The sequence below is a fragment of the Poecilia latipinna genome, unplaced genomic scaffold (genome assembly GCF_001443285.1).
Source record: "Poecilia latipinna isolate Pla-1442-1.1 unplaced genomic scaffold, P_latipinna-1.0 Scaffold629, whole genome shotgun sequence".
Lineage (NCBI taxonomy): Eukaryota > Metazoa > Chordata > Actinopteri > Cyprinodontiformes > Poeciliidae > Poecilia > Poecilia latipinna.
Genome location: NW_015113245.1, coordinates 174,447 through 192,650, shown reverse-complemented (window position 1 = coordinate 192,650; position 18,204 = coordinate 174,447). Strand labels below are relative to the sequence as shown.

The 18,204-nt window shown below is 37.7% G+C and overlaps 1 protein-coding gene across 1 annotated transcript in view; it reads left to right on the top strand.

The window, feature by feature from the left end:
• The first annotated feature begins 226 nt into the window (after nt 1-226).
• Nucleotides 227-18,204, top strand: part of hs3st2 (heparan sulfate (glucosamine) 3-O-sulfotransferase 2) — a 24,496-nt gene continuing 6,518 nt past the window's right edge. The window contains exon 1 of the mRNA XM_015043401.1: nt 227-1,246. Coding sequence (XP_014898887.1) covers nt 750-1,246 — 497 coding nt within the window. The 5' untranslated portion in view covers nt 227-749. The remainder of the gene's footprint in view (nt 1,247-18,204) is intronic.

Below are 18,204 nucleotides of genomic sequence, written 5' to 3'. Positions count from 1 at the left end.
CTGTGCCACAGGAAAGTGCAAACATCACATACCGTTTTTATAGCTGGATGTCACAGATGTGTTTTTAAACTCGTTTTCTTTATTAAACTTTTGCCCCAATGGGAAAATCTCTACACCCAGATATTTCCAGGAAAATCTGCATGTTTCTTAAAAAAAAAGAGAGAGAGAGAGAGAGAGAGAACGCCAAAAGATTTATGATATTGTGACGTCAGAATGTTGATTAAATATTTATACCAGGTGGTGGAAGTGTCTATAACTTCGCAACTTCAGAATGAGAGAAAGAGGAGGGATGAGCACTGAAATCCTCCCTGGAGGCGAGCAGAAAGATTGCGCTGGTAAGAGTTTCGGGCGCACTGAGACGCAGTCGATCTTTTCCTTTTTTTTTTTTTTTTTTTCTTTTTTTCCCCCGCACTCAAAAAAGATGACTATGAGGATTATGATGAACATAAAAAAAAATCTTCTCTTGTAGGCTATGCGTTTCAAGACAGATGGTTCCGCTCAAGTTTGTCGAAGGGAGCTACTTTCGATGAGGACTGACCCCATTTCCTCTGCGGATCCAAGTTTTCAATCACTTCATCAGTCCGCAGGACATAAGCGCAGCTGGTGCCAGGGAGAAAACCACCCCTGTCCACATGCGCTGCTCTGTCTCACTTTGGAATCTGTACACTTCTCACCGGGCTCTCACCGCAGACCGACTGGAGAGGAAAACTCCAATGGAGAATCATGCAGCACTTTGAACCCATGGAGACATGGCGCAAAGGCTCCTCACATCTGCGAACAGAGTCAGCGCTAGATTCGCCTTCATATTTACTTTGTCTCTATCCTGTGCGTACTTATGCTACAATATTATTTTTTATCGCGGCGCAGTCATGACAAACCAGACTTACGACGGGAAACGCTGCCCGCCGAGCAAAAACGCAGGAGGGAAGAAACTTCTTGGGAAGCTGGACAATTGTGCTTCGCTGAATGTCAGGTCGGCTTTTCAGCGAGGATCCAGTGATCCCCGGGACCAGAGCAAAGCGCAAGGTTCGCCTGGTGCTCACGGGACAGACGCGAATTTGAAAAATATGAGTGTTGCGCAAAAATATGGGAACAAGAAGCTGCCCAATGCGTTAATAGTAGGCGTAAAGAAAGGGGGAACCAGGGCGGTGCTGGAGTTCATCCGGATACATCCAGATGTGCGCGCACTCGGAACAGAACCGCACTTTTTTGACAGAAACTACGACAGGGGGCTGGATTGGTACAGGTGAGCAAAAATTCGAAAATGAAATGTGAACAATTTAGTCTTTCTGCACATATTCTGTTTTTTTTTCTTTGTCTTTAGTCTTGCATGCATTCCAAATGCTCCATCTGCAAAGCAAACTTAAAGCCAGTTCTAACGTTTTTAAATTGTTCTCCACTCCAAAAGCCATGAAACTCACAGCAGACACAAAGTTCCTGAGTCACACATACACATGGTAAAGTTCAATATTGCTGTGTTAAGCCAGCAGAGCTTTATGTCCTGAAGGTTAAGTTAGTGTGGTTAAGTTAGTGTGGTGCAGTTAACTTTAATCCAGTGTCACAGCTGACTAAAGATGGTTGAGAGACATCAGATCCAAAAATCTAGACCAGCTGAAGAGCCTATAGCTTCTTCAACAACTTGGTCACAATCTGCTTGTTCTTATGCTATGTGATATTGATTCAGTAACTTATGCTAAAACATCCCTGACCAAGTATTGAGTGGATTTACCGTGAAGCTCCAGACACATTCTCAAGTGAATAGACATTTCTGTATCATAAAATACTGTTTATTGTTCTTCTGTAGTTGGAAATACTTTTGGAAAAACATAATTTTTCAAAAATATTAGCTGTAGGCCATAATTATCAACATTTCTAGTACTAAACAGTTGGCAGGTGTTACTTCATGTGTGATGAATCTATTTAATATTGCAGCAATCAAATTACAGAAATAATTCGGTTACACTTCCATGATATTCTGAAATCCTGAGACACACCAGCTCTTGAACCTGAAGACAGCACATGTTTTAAATTAATTAGTTTATCCAGAACACATATACACCACCGAGGAAAATAAGAAGGTTTCTAGTAAGAAGAAAAAATGTCGGCTTAGACTCTAAAATTCAGAGAGGTTGTGTTGCGTCAGAATGACACACATATGCATATTTTGTACAGACACCAAAGTATTTCTATGCTAATATGAATAGATTTTACCCTTACCATAATCAAATAAATAACCCACAGACCAAAATAAAGTTGTATTCTGTCATGTTCTTGTTGCTAAGAATTTTTTGGCATTTCTGACATGAATCTTAACTTGTATCCGGACAATTAACTAAACACAAGGCAGAAATTGCTGCAATCTAGTTTTGTGGGTGGCATTTCAATGAACACAGACTCATCCAGCACATGTTAATACTGGCCAGAGCAGAACAATGCATATTACTGATGGCTGCAAACAAGCAGGCCTGTTGATAATCAGGCACTTTAGCTGTCCCTAGTTGAACCTCTATAGCTCCCACATTGTGTTGTACCTCTACAAAACAATGTGTTCATCTGAAATGATTATAATAGTGGGAACTATTCAAGAACAGAGAGCACAAATAAGATAGAAGCACACGTTACTAAAACAAGGATTGGGTTTAGCAACCAATCCAGAGTGACCACTGGTGGCACCAGCCTGTCCTCCCCTTCAACCCATCAGGATGAATAGGCAATGGATGCATAGATCAATTGCTGAATATTCTAGGTAGTCATATGTATTTTTTTCTGCTGCTACTCGTCCACAAAAGACAACAGGTCTAAGCTGCAACAAACAATTATGTCTGCAGATACCTTTCCTCCACCCAGGACTTATACAGGATCAGGAAAAGAGCAGCTAACATGACTGCAGACCCCGCACATCCAGGACACAAACTGTTTAAACCTTTACTGTCAGATCAGCAGTACAAAATGCTTTTTTGCAAAAACCAGCCATTAAAGAGACTGGTTTCATTAACCAGGCTGTCTCTCGCATGAACACAATCTGTATATTTACAGTCTAAGTTGTCAGCTTTCCTACTGTGGGAAAACAAATTCAGGATTGGTGGACAGACTAATAACACATTTGCTTGTGTATCTGCTGCAGACACCAAAGGTTTGGAGGAATGTAAAGCTTTACTATCCTTAGAGATGTTTGTACATTAACAAGGCAATAGAGACAAACACCAACAGGGGAATCATCAAGTTCAAAAGGCACAGCGGTGTGATAGAGTGGAACATTGTTGTCATCGTACATAAAAGAAGTAAAGTTTCAGCTTTTATCAAACCTCATATTTCCTTCATTATTGGTCCATTTTTATATATATATAAGGGGCATTCTGGCATTAAATTGACTGTTTCTGTCCTGAAAAGTGACAAACAGGAACCATTTCAACTGTTAGCAAACTATTCTTTCAATTCAGTTTTGATTATCGGCCACTTATGTGACAGAAGTCTGATGCAGGGAATTGTAAACCTGACGAGTTGCTTACAGTTTGTGTACATACACAAACCAGACTGTCAAGTATAAGACTGAATAGTTTGTCTCTCTAAAAGAATTCCCTGCTCAATATATGCTTCTTTTATTTCCTTTGAGTTAATGCTTGGCTTTTCTTATTATAGTGGACCACTTACTCTTTTTAAGCAGTGTTTGTTAAGTTAAGAAGCTATATTGACAGGTGTTACTCATCTAAACCTTCACAAGAGAATGCTTAGATGAATAAAACTTCTCTTTGATCAACCTTTAACAGATTTGTCTCCTGTTTCCCACCTGAACAATGTCCATGTTGCTCCTTCGAATAACTTTCAATAAAGCTGCTGGCTCAATATATTCATCTGAGTTAATGATATTAAACCAACTACTGGACCTAGAAAAGCACAGTACTATCTTTGATGCTGCTCCACAAATGACAGCCTGTTGTAAAATTCAGTTTACTGACGTGTTAATGGCAGACTGAGTGGTTGCAGTGTATTTGACAAATTATACATCTATGAGCATCTGTTGAGTGAATTTTTGCCTACCTTATAAAACACGCATACATTTATGGATAACATGTAAAATCGTTGTAGTTTAAAGGGGTAATATTATGCAAAATCAACTTTTTGAGTTTGTTTTTAGTCCCTCATCACAAACATACCTCAAGCGTTACCTTGATTGCTTCAGGATTGGACCAAGCACCACCTTCGAGACACAGCTCCTTCTCTGAGCTCCAGTTTCTGAGCTTCCACCTCACAGAGCTCCCTCCCCCCACTCAGCTCTTTCAAACTAGCCAGCAGCAATTAGCAAACACCGGGTGGAACTGCACATCAGCTCATCCCATGATACTAACTACTTCTCGGTGCAACTCTGGTTGCAACCCAGAAAATCATAGAGTTAGATATTTTTTATTGTTGGTAAGTTAACTATTGGTGATAACAGAGGAGAAGACGAACAAAGCACCAATATTTAAAAAAAATAAATATATATTTGTTTTCAGAACAAAAAAACACAAGTGTTATTTTTTTTTAGATTGTTTTTTTAAGACAGTTGAATGTAACCGTGCACATTAATACTTGTGTTTGCTGGGTAATATGTTGGTCACATTACCTGAGCTCCCACAAAAGCCAACACTTAATTTGGCAAAACCCATAACAAGCACTTTCGCACAATTATAATTTGGGAAATTGCAGCTATAACATATTTACCTAAGAGTTGTTATTTTTATTTACTATACTATGTGGACACTAGGTCTTGTGAAAATCCTTATTTTTAAAACATATGCAATTGTTTTTACTCTGTAACCTTCTTTTAACATGACGTTAAGTCTGTAGCAGCTGCACTGCAGCCGGTTTAGGTTCCCTCTAGAATGATGTTCCACTCTCAAGGTTACAACAAGAATCTGTCGTAAAAACTGTGTCTGTAGTCATGTCTCCCTTAAAATATAGTGTTTCAGAGGCAGCTTGGCCTGGAGAGTATTTTTAGTAGCACTGGTTCCACAGAATTTTGAAATATTGAAAAAAATACTCCTAGCAGCTGTCCTTACACTTGTGTTTTGCACCTTTAACCTGTAACATAAAAGTAAAAATCTTTATTTTTTTATATTTCAGTCTGGTTAGTTTTTCTTTTCTGCTCAGAAAAACATTAAATTGTGACTTTCTACGCCCATTTCTTTTGTTTAGCAAATCTTTTCCTCAGACATATTTGATGGTATTCACCATCTACTCTGTTCCAAGAGACGACGACTAATTAATTTCATGTTGCCTCGTTGATGTCCTTGATCAAATCAATCATTTTGAATGGAGTATTTTACAAAATGCTGGAGACATTATTCACATTTCGCTTTTTTCACACAATTCTGCCACCAACTTCCAAATACCAAGTAACCATCACCGTAATCAGTTAACCTTTCCAACTCAAAGTGAGTCCGTTATGATTTTCAGTATACATCAACATATGTGTCCTTTGGAGTCAGGCAGAAATCTACAAGCTGGAACACCAAATTAACTCACCCAGAGTTTCAGTGTACTGTCCAGTTGCTCTGCACAGTCTGTCTTGTTACATTAAGCATGTGACAGACCATTTAGGCTCAGAAGAAAAATGGTGCAGTGTTCATTACTGTGGCTCCTGAAGAGAACACACGCATGGCCTCATTTATTTTGTGTGCGGGTATTCACACAACGATAAAGGATCTGATGAAAAAGACATTCCTCTGCCACCAATTTCCTTACTCTTTTCCCCTCTGCTTTTTCCATTCCCTTGCAGAATCATAAAGATCAAACAAAAACACATTGCCATACACCATCAGGACTTAAAAGGGCATCTCAGCTCTATTGATTTTACAGAAGTCTATAGCACTTGCAGTTACTTCTTAGAGAAGTGTCGAAATTGTATGAGAGGATGCAGCTGCAAATATTCCAAACGTCCACATTAATTGGCTCAGGGAGGCAGGGTGCTCTGGAACAGTACCATCAGAAGGTTGATGAGGATAGAAAGCCGATTGGTTCTCAGTTAACGTAGAAAACTGCACATTATAGCGTGAGCGATGGTGAGACATAACTCTGCATTATTAATGTGCTGCCTTCACTCCATTCTGGTCTTCGACATGCACTTGTTACCATTAATTACAAAACAACACATAAGGCATTTTTCCAAAGATTCAAGACTGAGACCTGCTGCTCATTATTTAATGCCTGCACCCTTGTACAGTAGCCCCAGGTAAGTAGCCAGTTTGAGCCAATATCTTTATGAGTGATGCAGGAGCTTTATATCCCAAGATAATGTATTAATAACTGAACTGAGCTAAGTGCTAAGGACAAAATCACGCACTGAAAAGCAGCTGTGTTATATCAAAATACTTAAATAAAATAGAAGCAAAATCTAGCAATGCTAGCATGCCACATTAACATTAAGATGTGTGGGAATTTTGCTCCCAGAAATTTTCTAGTAAAGCTGCACAGAGGACCCCCAGTATTTGTGTGGACTTGGGAGAGTACATGCATATATTGACTATTTTAATAGTATAAACACCATATAAACACCAAATGAACAGTAGAAACCATCTTAGTGCTACACAAGAAGCTAACATCTAGTCTTCTTTATTTTCCTTTTCGTTGGTATAGCAAGGGAAATGAATGATGCTCCTGCATTGGCTGCTTTGCAAACGCCAGCTAATAGTTTGCCAAAAAGTATTGCTGCTACATGTATTTCTGCTTTTCTAGCAAAATTGTTTTCCCTGAATATTTTAGTTATGCTCTACAGAAAAAAAAATTGTATATTTTCTGCAAATAATTGGAGTAGTTACAGTCCACAGAAAAATCCTGAAGGTGAATCCATTAACACTGAACCACTGCATTTATTTCATGCACTGTAATTTCATAATGCATTTCTGCGTATGAAGCTAGTATTTCAAAAAGTTGTGGTTTCAAAAACATACCATCTTAAGATTCCTGTATTATAAAGTCATTTTTTGTGATTTTTAGATTACATTGATGTCTACATGACCAGAGTTTTCTCCAGCCTCTGAAAGCAAACATTGCCTGTCCTGCTTCCCCTTTAAATGTTTCAGCACATTTCCTGACATTCATGTGCATTTCTCTTGTTCAGAAGAAGGAAATTGGACCAGCTGGGAAGTTGTGGATTAAAATGAAAGGAGCATGGGCTATTACTGATATTTAAGGTAATACGTCTGTTGAGCAGCATACTGCGGATTCGCTGTCTGGGCAGATAAACCAATTCAATTAACCAGCTAATATAAGCTTTTTTGACACTAAACAGCAGAATGAGAAAAAGGAATAATTTTTCTGCACAACGATTTAACTAAAAACGTCTGAAACATTCTGTAGGTATTTATGCTACATTGTTGTTTTCCACTTCAGCTTACATCTGATTTTAAACAAGACACAAAACTGTTCTCATATCTGTCAGTGTATCAGAATGTAAATGAATGTTATAGATAACAGTATTATAATGCTGATAACCAATATATTATTTTAGTGGCAGAAAGTAATAAAGTGAATTCTTCTTTCTTTCGGTAATATATATCACTAATCTCCATATGCTGATGTGCATTTCATTGTAAACAACTTTTATTATAAAGTCAGTGAATACAGAAAAAAGTAACATCAACCTAAGCTCCACCCTTTCATTCCCCAGCTCCACCCTTTCATTCCCCACTAGGGGTCAAAACCATGCCAAAAATCATTGTGAAAAACGTCCATGTTTTTGCACCAAATTCTGAATGTTGCAACTTAAATTGAGACTTGTGGGACCAAGTGCAGTTTTTCTAAAATTGGTATTGTCCAATTTTGGTGAGCCTGTGCAAACTCTCACCTCAGTCTTGGGATCTGGAGCTGCACCTTATCTAGTTGTTTTTGACCTACCCCGTCTGCTTCAAGGTTTTGGTCTCAGTGATTCTCCAAATAACGAGACGTTATTTGTGGCTTTTCTATTATCTTGAGTCTGTCAATTCTGGGGCACCAATGGCATTTTGGGCAGAGCAGTTGCTTTGAAATCGAATAGTGTTTGGCCCGATTTCAGCTTCCTTCTACCACATGTTGACATGCCCTGGGCAAGGCACTTAACCCTAATTTTCCCCAAGCTGATGTGTGCACATTTGGGAGAGCAAATGGGGTAATGTGGCTCTAAAAAAATGCTGTGAATTTAATCTGTTTCCCATGGACATCAACAAGTGACTTTCATCCCCATTAGTGCTTGCTTTGTTGTTATTTTTGTCTGACCATCTTCTGTAAACTTGAGAGAATGTTGTGATTGAAAATAGTTTTAGCTTTTTCTGAAATCCTCAGATCGGGATCTCTGTATCGACAATAATGTTCAAAGTAACCTAAAGTCAGTCAACTTGTCTCCCCTATTCTGTAGCTTGAGTTTAATTTCAGAAAACGTGTCTTCACTAGTTCTGGATGACTAAATGCAGAGTTGCTTCTATGAAACTGGCTGATTCTTCATTTATACACACCCTGAAAATGATTTCCTGGAGCAAAATATTGAAATTATATACATATAAAAAGAAATAAGAGTAGAATATGTTCTGACTTGGGGGAAATTTGTCTTTATATTTTTGCATGAATGCTTTGACATCCATACAGAAATAAATGCATCTAAATAAAGGCACGTCTTCATTCTGCAAAACATACTGAACAAGTTTTACCCCATTAAGTCTTAGTAAATGCAATGTTTTCTTTCCTGATTAAACATAACCCGACATTCTTTTTCACCATTTCATGTAGATTAAATGTTCCTTGTGTTATGTATTGATGGTGTACATTAATGCATGTTTATCAGCTTCGGGTTAATTTCAAGCCGTTTCTGTTTGGTCACAGAAATATAAAAGAACACACCTTTACAGACAATGTCTCTGCGGATATATTTAGTACTTTGCCATTCTTAGTTCCCTTTTGGAGATCTTCAGCTTGTTAACCTTCCCCTCTTGTCAGACTCAGCGTATGCCTATTGACCAAGGATCAAATCCTGTCTGAGTTGTTCCTCCTCTGCCTCAACTTTCTGCTCTCTTTTGTACTTTTCCATCATCCGAGAGTGAAATGTTCTGAAGATATGCAATTTGTCTGCTCCCTACATATAAATATCCTTGACTGTCACATTGCTGGAGGCTTTACTATAAAACCTAAAAGAGTCGCTGAAGGCTTTTCTGTGTTTATCTTTCCATTTGTATCGGCTAAGATGCTGTAGTAAAGCTGCACACAAAATTCAAAAACTAAAGAGGAGAGGGTTTTACAAGGTAAGTTGTCATGACTATCACTGACCGACACCATTAGAATAATGAGAAAAAAAATTTAACTGTGTTTTCAGTCTAGTGTTAGTCGCCACAAAATTCTAAAAAAAAAAAAAAAAAAAAAAAAAACGTTGAAAAATTCATGGTATTTTCGCCCAGCAGAATATTCTTGCTTTGACCATGATCTTATGTGTTCAGTATTATTAAAAAGATAACAAAGAAAAGTCTCAGAAGGAGCACTGATACTCATCTGTAAATGTTTAGATTTCAAAGGCTTCTCTATTTCAGTGTCTGTGGATATTTTTGCCTTGCCACATGTTAATGTGACAGTTCAGAGCTCAGTTCAATTGAACGTGTTATTGCTCAAGGAGAGCAAGTGTCAGTCATTTCCCCTTGCAGGACAAACCATGAGTAATTCTTATTTGAGAAAAGTCCTAAGTTGAAATGACAGCAGTTAAATAGGATCTCGTTCAACGTAGATTTTTCTTTTTTTTTTTTTTTACTTTTGTGCCTCTCTACTGCGTCGTCAAACTTTTGATTTACGTATTTGACCAAGAAGCTTTCTGATGACAAAAAGAAAGTCCCTTGAAACATCAGGCTCATTCAGCCTTTTATTTTTAGCCAATTTCTCTCCAATTAAATCAGAGAAATAGACGTGTGGCTCCCGTGATGCTAAATTGCCATTAACCTCTGTTCCTCGCTGAGCTGAAATGGGCGCAGGATTGCTGTAATCACCTGGACTGCTGGACTGTTAACTCCTAATAGACTTTTGGAGGTGGCAGGTTTCTGTTACTTGTGATTAATGATCAGATATCACATCTGTAATCAAAGTGAGTGATAGTTTAATAATGGAGCGGCCTCAGCAGTGAAGATTTATGCTGTCATATCAGCAGAGAGGGCGATGCCATTTTTAGGAAGTACGGTGCCAGAGACATCACGAGAGTCATCCAGCTCAAGAACATTTTCTCTGCTCTGTGAATCTGTGTTATGGATGCTGTCAGTAGGTTTGGACAGCAGGTTGTCCATCTTTGTTTGAAAGTGCCTCTTCATGAGACGTCATGATTAATAGTTTGAACTTGGTTAAGACTGAAAATCGTATAGAAATCAAACATTTACTTATTGTCAAATCTGTGTGACCATATGAATAACACAAAGCCTTTATCAGGAACGACATTTTTACTTTAATAGCTTGCAAGTTAAAATGAAACAAACAAACAAACAAACAAAAAACTGTTGTGCTTGTTTTAAAAACGTGGTTTTTAAATTCCACTTACCTAAATCCTTCCTCACCGGATGCTAAGATTTGGTACATATGTTCATTACTTCTTATAACTGCATTCCAAATAAAGTGCAAACCGATACCATTAGTTCTCTTTATATTATTGTGCACTTTGGTAATATGAACCCAGGGGAATTTGTCTTTAAAAGTTATTGTGCTGATGTTTTGTTGCTAAATTACCCCAGAGAGCAGACAACCATGGAATGTAATGAATATTGTTTAATGGGTAAAGTTCATTATCAAACCTTTTTAATGGCAAACATTAAGCTTTTTTCCCATGAGAGGCAAGTGGCATTAAGTAAAAGCCCACTGACCATAGAAATCTTTGTGATTAACCAACCAGGGTACATCTGGTGATCAATGTTTGCATAGCATTTGCACTCAATAAAGTTTAGTCATAAAATGTGAATTTATAGGAGCAAAATGCAAGCATGATTGAAGATGGAAGTTTGAAAGTAAAAGGGAGTCTAATTATGGGAGCTTATGTAAAGTCCAGAACAGAGAGGGAAGAAAAACAGATAAAGAAAAAGTGTAAGTGAAGCATAAGTGGGTTTTGAAAGAAAATTCGGAGTTGTCATTTAAGCATGTATATGTTTTTATGCATGATGTTCAACGAAAAGCATCTGAATAGGTTGCTGTTTTCTAGATGACCAGTTCTGATTGTTTTGGCTCTAGACGGTCACCAGAACATGTACAAGTTATGCTGAAAGCAGCAGAGAGAACTTTTCTTTAACTGACACCATGTAAAACTATGTTTTAAGATCAAATCATTTTGGTATTGCTGCAATAAATTCAAGTTCATTGATTGCGCACAAAGAGATGAGTCAAAGTTGACCTTTACATGTTCAGAGTGTGTGCATCACTGATGAGACTGCACTGTTCTTAAGAGGAAGAGGATTTTCAGCTGGATGCACCTGTCTGGAACAGAATAAGCAGTCTCTTTCCTCATGTTAATAGTTCTAGATTTATATTTTCTTATTAATCGAAGTAGAAATGAACAAAGCCTATACAAGTGAACATTGGTTCTTGGTATTTCTATTTAAATCAAATTAATGTGTAAATACTTTCTTTTTTCAAGGGCTGAAGAGAAAACCAGACAATTCACAGATATTATTGGTCTGGAAAAAGAAAAATAATAAATACCGGTACATTTGCTTTAGGTACATAGTTAATTAATATATTACATGTCAAGATTAGGCAGATTTAGCTTTTTCATAGCTTGACTTTACCAGAGTAAGTGATGTGCAGTCATCAGGAGAGAAAGCAGAGTATTCTCTTCTTATAGAAACTTGATTATAACCTGAAAACCAAAGCCTCCAGGGAAAATATTTCATTATGAGAGATAATAAGAGGCAACAAAAAAATAAGACAAAAAAGCTGCAGGAAAGCATTTATTTTACACATTTTAAGAAATGTGTTTTTGTGTCAAGCAGTAACAATCATTTTGTCAATCTTCACTCACCAAAGATATTCACATTAAAAATGATAAATTAATTTCTCAACTTACTGTAAAAGGGAAAGATTCCAGTAGTGTAAGATGCATAAAACACACAAAGAACTAAAAAGTTTCAGCATAAACACTAATATAGCACTGTCCTCGTGTAATAAGAATAATCAAAAATGCAGCATTTTTCTATCTTTTAGAGTTCGTCTTTCAGCAGACCGTTTGTAGTGGCTGATTCAGATTCAGTTGTTACTTTCCATTAGTTGTTCTTTGCTTAGGTTTGAAAAAAGTAGGGGGTGGGGAACTGCAGTTACGACATCAATTGCAGTGGTAAAGGATCCTGCACAAATTAGCTTTCAACCATGTTCCCTAGTAGAAGGTTTCATTTACAGTATCGAGCAGATCTTTCACACTTGAGTTCATTTTCCCAGAGGGATTAAAATGTCAGGGCCGGGCCTGTAATGCATCCTGACTTAAAGTTTGGCCAAGAATCGTGAAGAAGATTGTAAATTACCCCAAAGAAATTTGCTGTTGATTCTGAGTGAGACGGCTGTAATCAATCGAGGCACTTCTCTGAAATGTCTGTTAATCAAGATGTGTGTCTGGACACGTGAGTGCGAGCGGGTTCTCCCATTTGTCAGGGCAGGAAGACAGGTTTTCTCATTTCATTTCAAGTGTTTCCAACTTCTATAAACTTTAGTAACCCTTGGAGCAAGTCTGTGGGTATACCTATGTGGGTTTTCTAATTGCTTATAATTATTATCTTCTAAGAGCCAAGAAACTTGGAGCATTTGGAACTCAGTTTTATCTTTTCATTTCAGATAGCATGTGCAGCGTTATTAATTTCTTGAGGGCGTAGTGAAAGAAAAAAAAAAAGAAGAAGAAGCAAAAAGTACATTTCTGATGGTTGATTTAGAAATCTGCCTCAGGTGTAGCATGTTCTCCCACTGACTCTGGCTATCTCAATAACCAGCAGACACATTAAATGGGGCCGTGCCATGCATCTTTTTTGTCGTTTCATTTACTGTTTCTACGTGCACCACTTCAAGTGATAAACTTTGTTGGTTCTTAAACATCTAATAAAGTCAGTCACACAGAGCCATGTGAGTTGTGAATGCTAATTTAGTTAAAACTACACAAATGAACCTGAACACGAGGCTTCACTACAAATACCAGATCAAAAAAGATTTTGTAGATATTAAAGGCACCCCTCAGTGTTCCTCATTAACATTACAGCAATACAACATGGAACCCATCGCCCCAGACTGCTCCCACTGACATGAAAGCATCCCTGATTTCAATACGAAAATAAGGACTGGTCCTCTTTGATCACTTGATTGCACCATCTTCTCCTTTCCTGCGGTTACACATAACTAATCCTTTTAAAATACAACTGGCAGGTGGAATATTAGTGGACATAATGCTTTTAGTATCTTTTTAATGAGGGGTAGACCATAAGTTTTGCTTTTACTAAACACAAAGAAACAAGACGCCTCATTTCTTGTTATTGATTCACTTAGAAAACACTAAAGGGACAATAGCTTAATCTCATATCTAATAGCATCTCATATCCTTGCTCTGAACTTTACAAATGGACAAACTTAAAAGATTAAAATGCAAATAGAGCATTAAAATTCACTATTTATCCATACTTTTAGATCTAGTTGAATTTTAATTGTTTTTAACCATTCAAATAACGAGTAGACTCTGACTACCGGACATGCAAAATATTTACATATGTAAACACCAGTTTTGTGCTAGATTACCCTTAGCTAGATTACCCTTAGCTTTAAATTTAGTGTACATGTTTAAAAAATTCATTCATATTCATAGTTCACCGCCTAAACATTCTGAACTAGACTGACACCTCCTAAAGGAAACAGCTCTCATTCAGTCGTCATAATTTGTCTGAATAAAAAACAAAGCGTTGTTTTTGCCTTTAAATGGGTTGCAACATCAAACCGACTTTGTTTACGGGCATCCAATAATACAACAAACCTTCACTCTAAGTAACTTCATGTAATCTTTCCACACATCTTTAAATCTCCTTTTTGGTTGACCTCTCGGCTTCCTGCCATGTTGGTTCCAAACTCAGCATCTGATATAATCACTGCCTCTCAAGTGAAACCGTCTGAACTATCTCAGTCTGACTTTATCTGCAAATAATCAAAACATCTGCTCTCCCTCTGATGCACTCATTCCTGATCTTACATATCCTTGTCACTCTCAGAGAGAATCTCAACATCTTGAACTCTGCACCCTCTAGTTCTGCCTCATAGCGTTTCCTCATTTGCACCGTTTCTAAATCAAACAACATTGTTGGTCTCACTACTGTCTTGTTCACCTTCCCTTTTACTCTTGCTGACACCCTTTCATTACACATCACACCTGACACATTTCTCCATCCATTCACACGCTTCTCCACCTCTTTTCCACACTCTCCGTTGCTCTGGGCCACTTAAAGTCCTGAACCTTCTTTACTTCTACTCCTTGTAGCATCACCGTTCCGCATGTGCTCCTCTCATTCACACACATGTACTCTGTACCTCCATACCTGTTGCAAAGTATATCCTGCCCATAGAAAAAGTAAATACGTAAGTAAAATGATCAGTTTAGTCTATCTGTTTACACAGTTGGTACGTATGCCCTCAGCTTACACTTTTAACTTTTACACTTTCAAGGCAATACAGACAAAACCAAGAGGAGAGGCATTACAATTTGGTATCCACAAGGATGCTACAGGGAACATCTTTTGTTCACCATCTATTGCATCACAGTTAATACTGAGACTGAACTGAACTCACTTGATGTTCCCCTTGAATGAAACAAACAGCATTGTTTGTTTCAGAGTTGTAAGAAAAGTCAGTTCCACTCACGTTCATGCACATCAGTAATAACTTGAAGCCGCTCTGAGTTTTCCTCATCGTAAACTACTTTTCCATTCCAGAACACCAACATGGCATAAGCTGGCCAGAGCATGTGAAACAGTGATAATTGTGGGGAGAAAAGTAATTTTCACACCATCATCTTAAACCAAGGTGAAAAAGAACTTCAGCGATAAACTTCCCCAATAAATTTAAAAGCAACAAAGTTATCTAACTAAAATGCCTATTCCTAAGTACTGGAACTGTATCCTTATCATAAATAGATGCTATACTTTATGTGGCGTTAAAGCCTGGATCTGCCGTAGTCTTAGTCAGTCATAGCAGCTGCCCTAGCTACCAATGGTGAAATCTGTGTGATGTCACAAGACCATTTTCAATTCGATGTGCCCTGGCTGAGTCATTGTGTTTTCTGGAAGTAACATGGCAGCTGAGGCAGCTCAAGGGTGTGATGTAATGATAACAGATGGGCTCTGGCTGTGCCATTAGCTGGCATGAAGACGTAATACTACCTCTACAAGGTGCTTTTTTGGCACTCTATTTCTTCCATGAACACACATTGAACAGGTTGTGGTAAAGTTCCACACACAGAACTTCACCACAACCTGCTGGACGTTGGCAAACCAAGAAGCTGTCAAATGGCCATCAATGTTTTTCAATCTTTAGACTACATAAGTTCAACACAAATTTTATAAGTAGCACTGTATATCAACCGCTGTGAGCTCCTTTTCACGTCTTTTCTCTCTGTAATTATGACTTCATTTATGAAAGCTCACATGCTGTCGGTTGTTGATGGGGACATTTATTCAAACGCTACAAGTTTCCAGATGTGGCTGTTTAAGAGTCCATCAGTCATACCTATCATTGGTTGTAACTTGCCAGTTTTAAATGGCCAGTTAACATTTTATGAATGACTTTGGATGGTGGGAGGAAACATCATTGACCTTCTACTGCTCGGCAACAATTATATGTGCATATTAAAATTAGCCTTTTCTGAAGAAAATTGACCAACTTTGACAGATTCAGCTTGAGACCATCCTGTCAAAATGAGTCAGAACTCCTCCAGATGCAATCCAGATGCATTTTGATTCCAAAGGTGTAATGCATACATTAACGCCTTTGAAAAAGTGCTTTGCTAGATCTCATCTTATTACCAAATGCAAATACATTTTTACCAGGGACTGACTTTGACAAACGCTTTGACGATATTATCTACTTTCTAAATTAAACTCTTGCATTAATCACAATACTATAAACAGAGCATTGGTAACTAAGAAAATAACAAGCAGCTTTCTATATTACAAAAAAAATCTAATTATTTCTCACTGGCTTTCCACCTTGAGATGTGTTTGTCTGTTCTATCAGCTCCATCAGTGTTTTATATCTTCTGTGTAGCAGTCATTTAATCTATCAGGCACTAAGACTCCCAGGGAGTAAACAAACAGAACAGCTGTAAAAATCAATAACTCCAGACAAGCTAGGTGCTGCAACTTTATCTGATGGACAGGCTCACCTTTGTAGTTTGTATTCAAACAAAAATAGCAAACCTGAATGTGAATTATTCTCCAGATTGATTATCTTCTTTTTTTACTGAATGTCTCACCATCTTCATGCAAATGATGTGACATGCTTGGAAATGTAGTCAACAGACTAGAGTTGTAACCGTCAAAAATCCAGCCAGCAGTAGTATTTTGAAAAGCAACATTTGCGAACTTTCACTGTGAGTGTTGTCAGTTCAGAGTTCTGATATGACAAGTTGCAGTTTTGAACCAGAACATACAGATCTTTTTTTTTTTTTCTAAAGATAGTAAAAATGCATGGAACTGACAAGTCAGAAATCAAAGATCCTCCCTTCAGCGGAAATAAGGGCTCTGAAGATTATCAAGCATCTTGGATATAGCTGCAACTTTTTTTTATTTTATTTTTTTATTCCGGTGTGTGTTGGTGTGCTGCATCTGCGTGTGTAGCAAAGCTGTTTGCTCGGAAAGGTGTCGTTCTCATAAAAGATTAATAGTTCCCTGGTGGCCCTGAGGCACCCAAGCCAACAACTCGGGGATCATAAATAAAACTAAATGGATCAATATTTCCAAGACTTTAGCAGTAACCTATGGCTACCCCTACCTTGAGAGAGAAAGCTCTGAGAAAGGTTAGGTTTTAATCGAACCCTTCCTCTGGTAATAATAAAGAAGGTGTCCTATTTATCATCAGCACTGTGTCGTAACGTACCTAAAATAAAGAAACTGCTCTGCATTCTGAAACAGTAACTGTAGAAATTTAGACATCGCATCTTCTGATGTCATTCACCTAATGACCAGTTTCAAAAGAACTCATGAGATTATTTCTCCTAAATTGCCGAGTTTCTGGGCTGATGATGCAACTGAGTCACATTTATGTCTGGAGAAAACAGACAATCATGAATGTATGGCTGGTCTCTGAATGGTAAATGAAGCATTTGGTCTCCAAACTGCCAGACACATTTGGTTATGAATCAACTTTTATTGACCAAAGTGCCAAAGCAAAATGAAGTATTACAGCAGGACGGAAACCTCTCCTTGATGAACATGACAAATGCAGTCATTTGCCTGAAGCTTGCAGACCGATTATTGGTGCAGTATGATGATGGTAATTGTGATGCATGTTTTGATTATACAACCTGACCTGTCACTGTCGTGTATCTGAAAATTCATCCAAAATTTGGATGTTTTTGTGTTTTATCTCGGCAGCAAATCTGAGACTCACATATAGCTTTGTTTGTTTAGATTTATTTCATAGGTTTACAATGTAAAGCAAGTTATTGTCTTTATTTTATTCACATTAATTTTCAATTTGTTGTAAATACTTTAGCAAAGCATATGAATTTACCAACTTGAATGATGAGTAGTTTCAACTCTAAGACATGAAAAAAATAAATAAAAATCTAAGTTTATGCAACATCTGTTTGCTCTCTCATGAATGCCCAGAAGAAAACCCTGAGGATACATTTGATTTGAGTTGGAATAATCAGAACATTATGCAGTTGTGACAGCCGCCAAATATTGAAGGACTGTGCCAGACGAAAATAGATAGTACCTTGAAAGAAAGAAAGAATCTTGATGCTAGGTTAAACAAATTTGATAAAAGAATTGTGATGGTCAGAACTGGTAGTGCAGACATCTAGTTTAGCTCATTTAAGGGTGACGCAAGACCCGGGCCGAGAGTAAGACATGTCATCCATTTATCTAAGGCAGTTCCTCGGAGTCAAAAAGTTCTGAAAATGATTCTTTGAATCCCTTTTGCTTGCACTCTAAAGCTCAGACGAGTATTTTATGCAATTTTCAAATTTTTCAGCAGTGTCCTGGTAATAATGTTACCTTACAT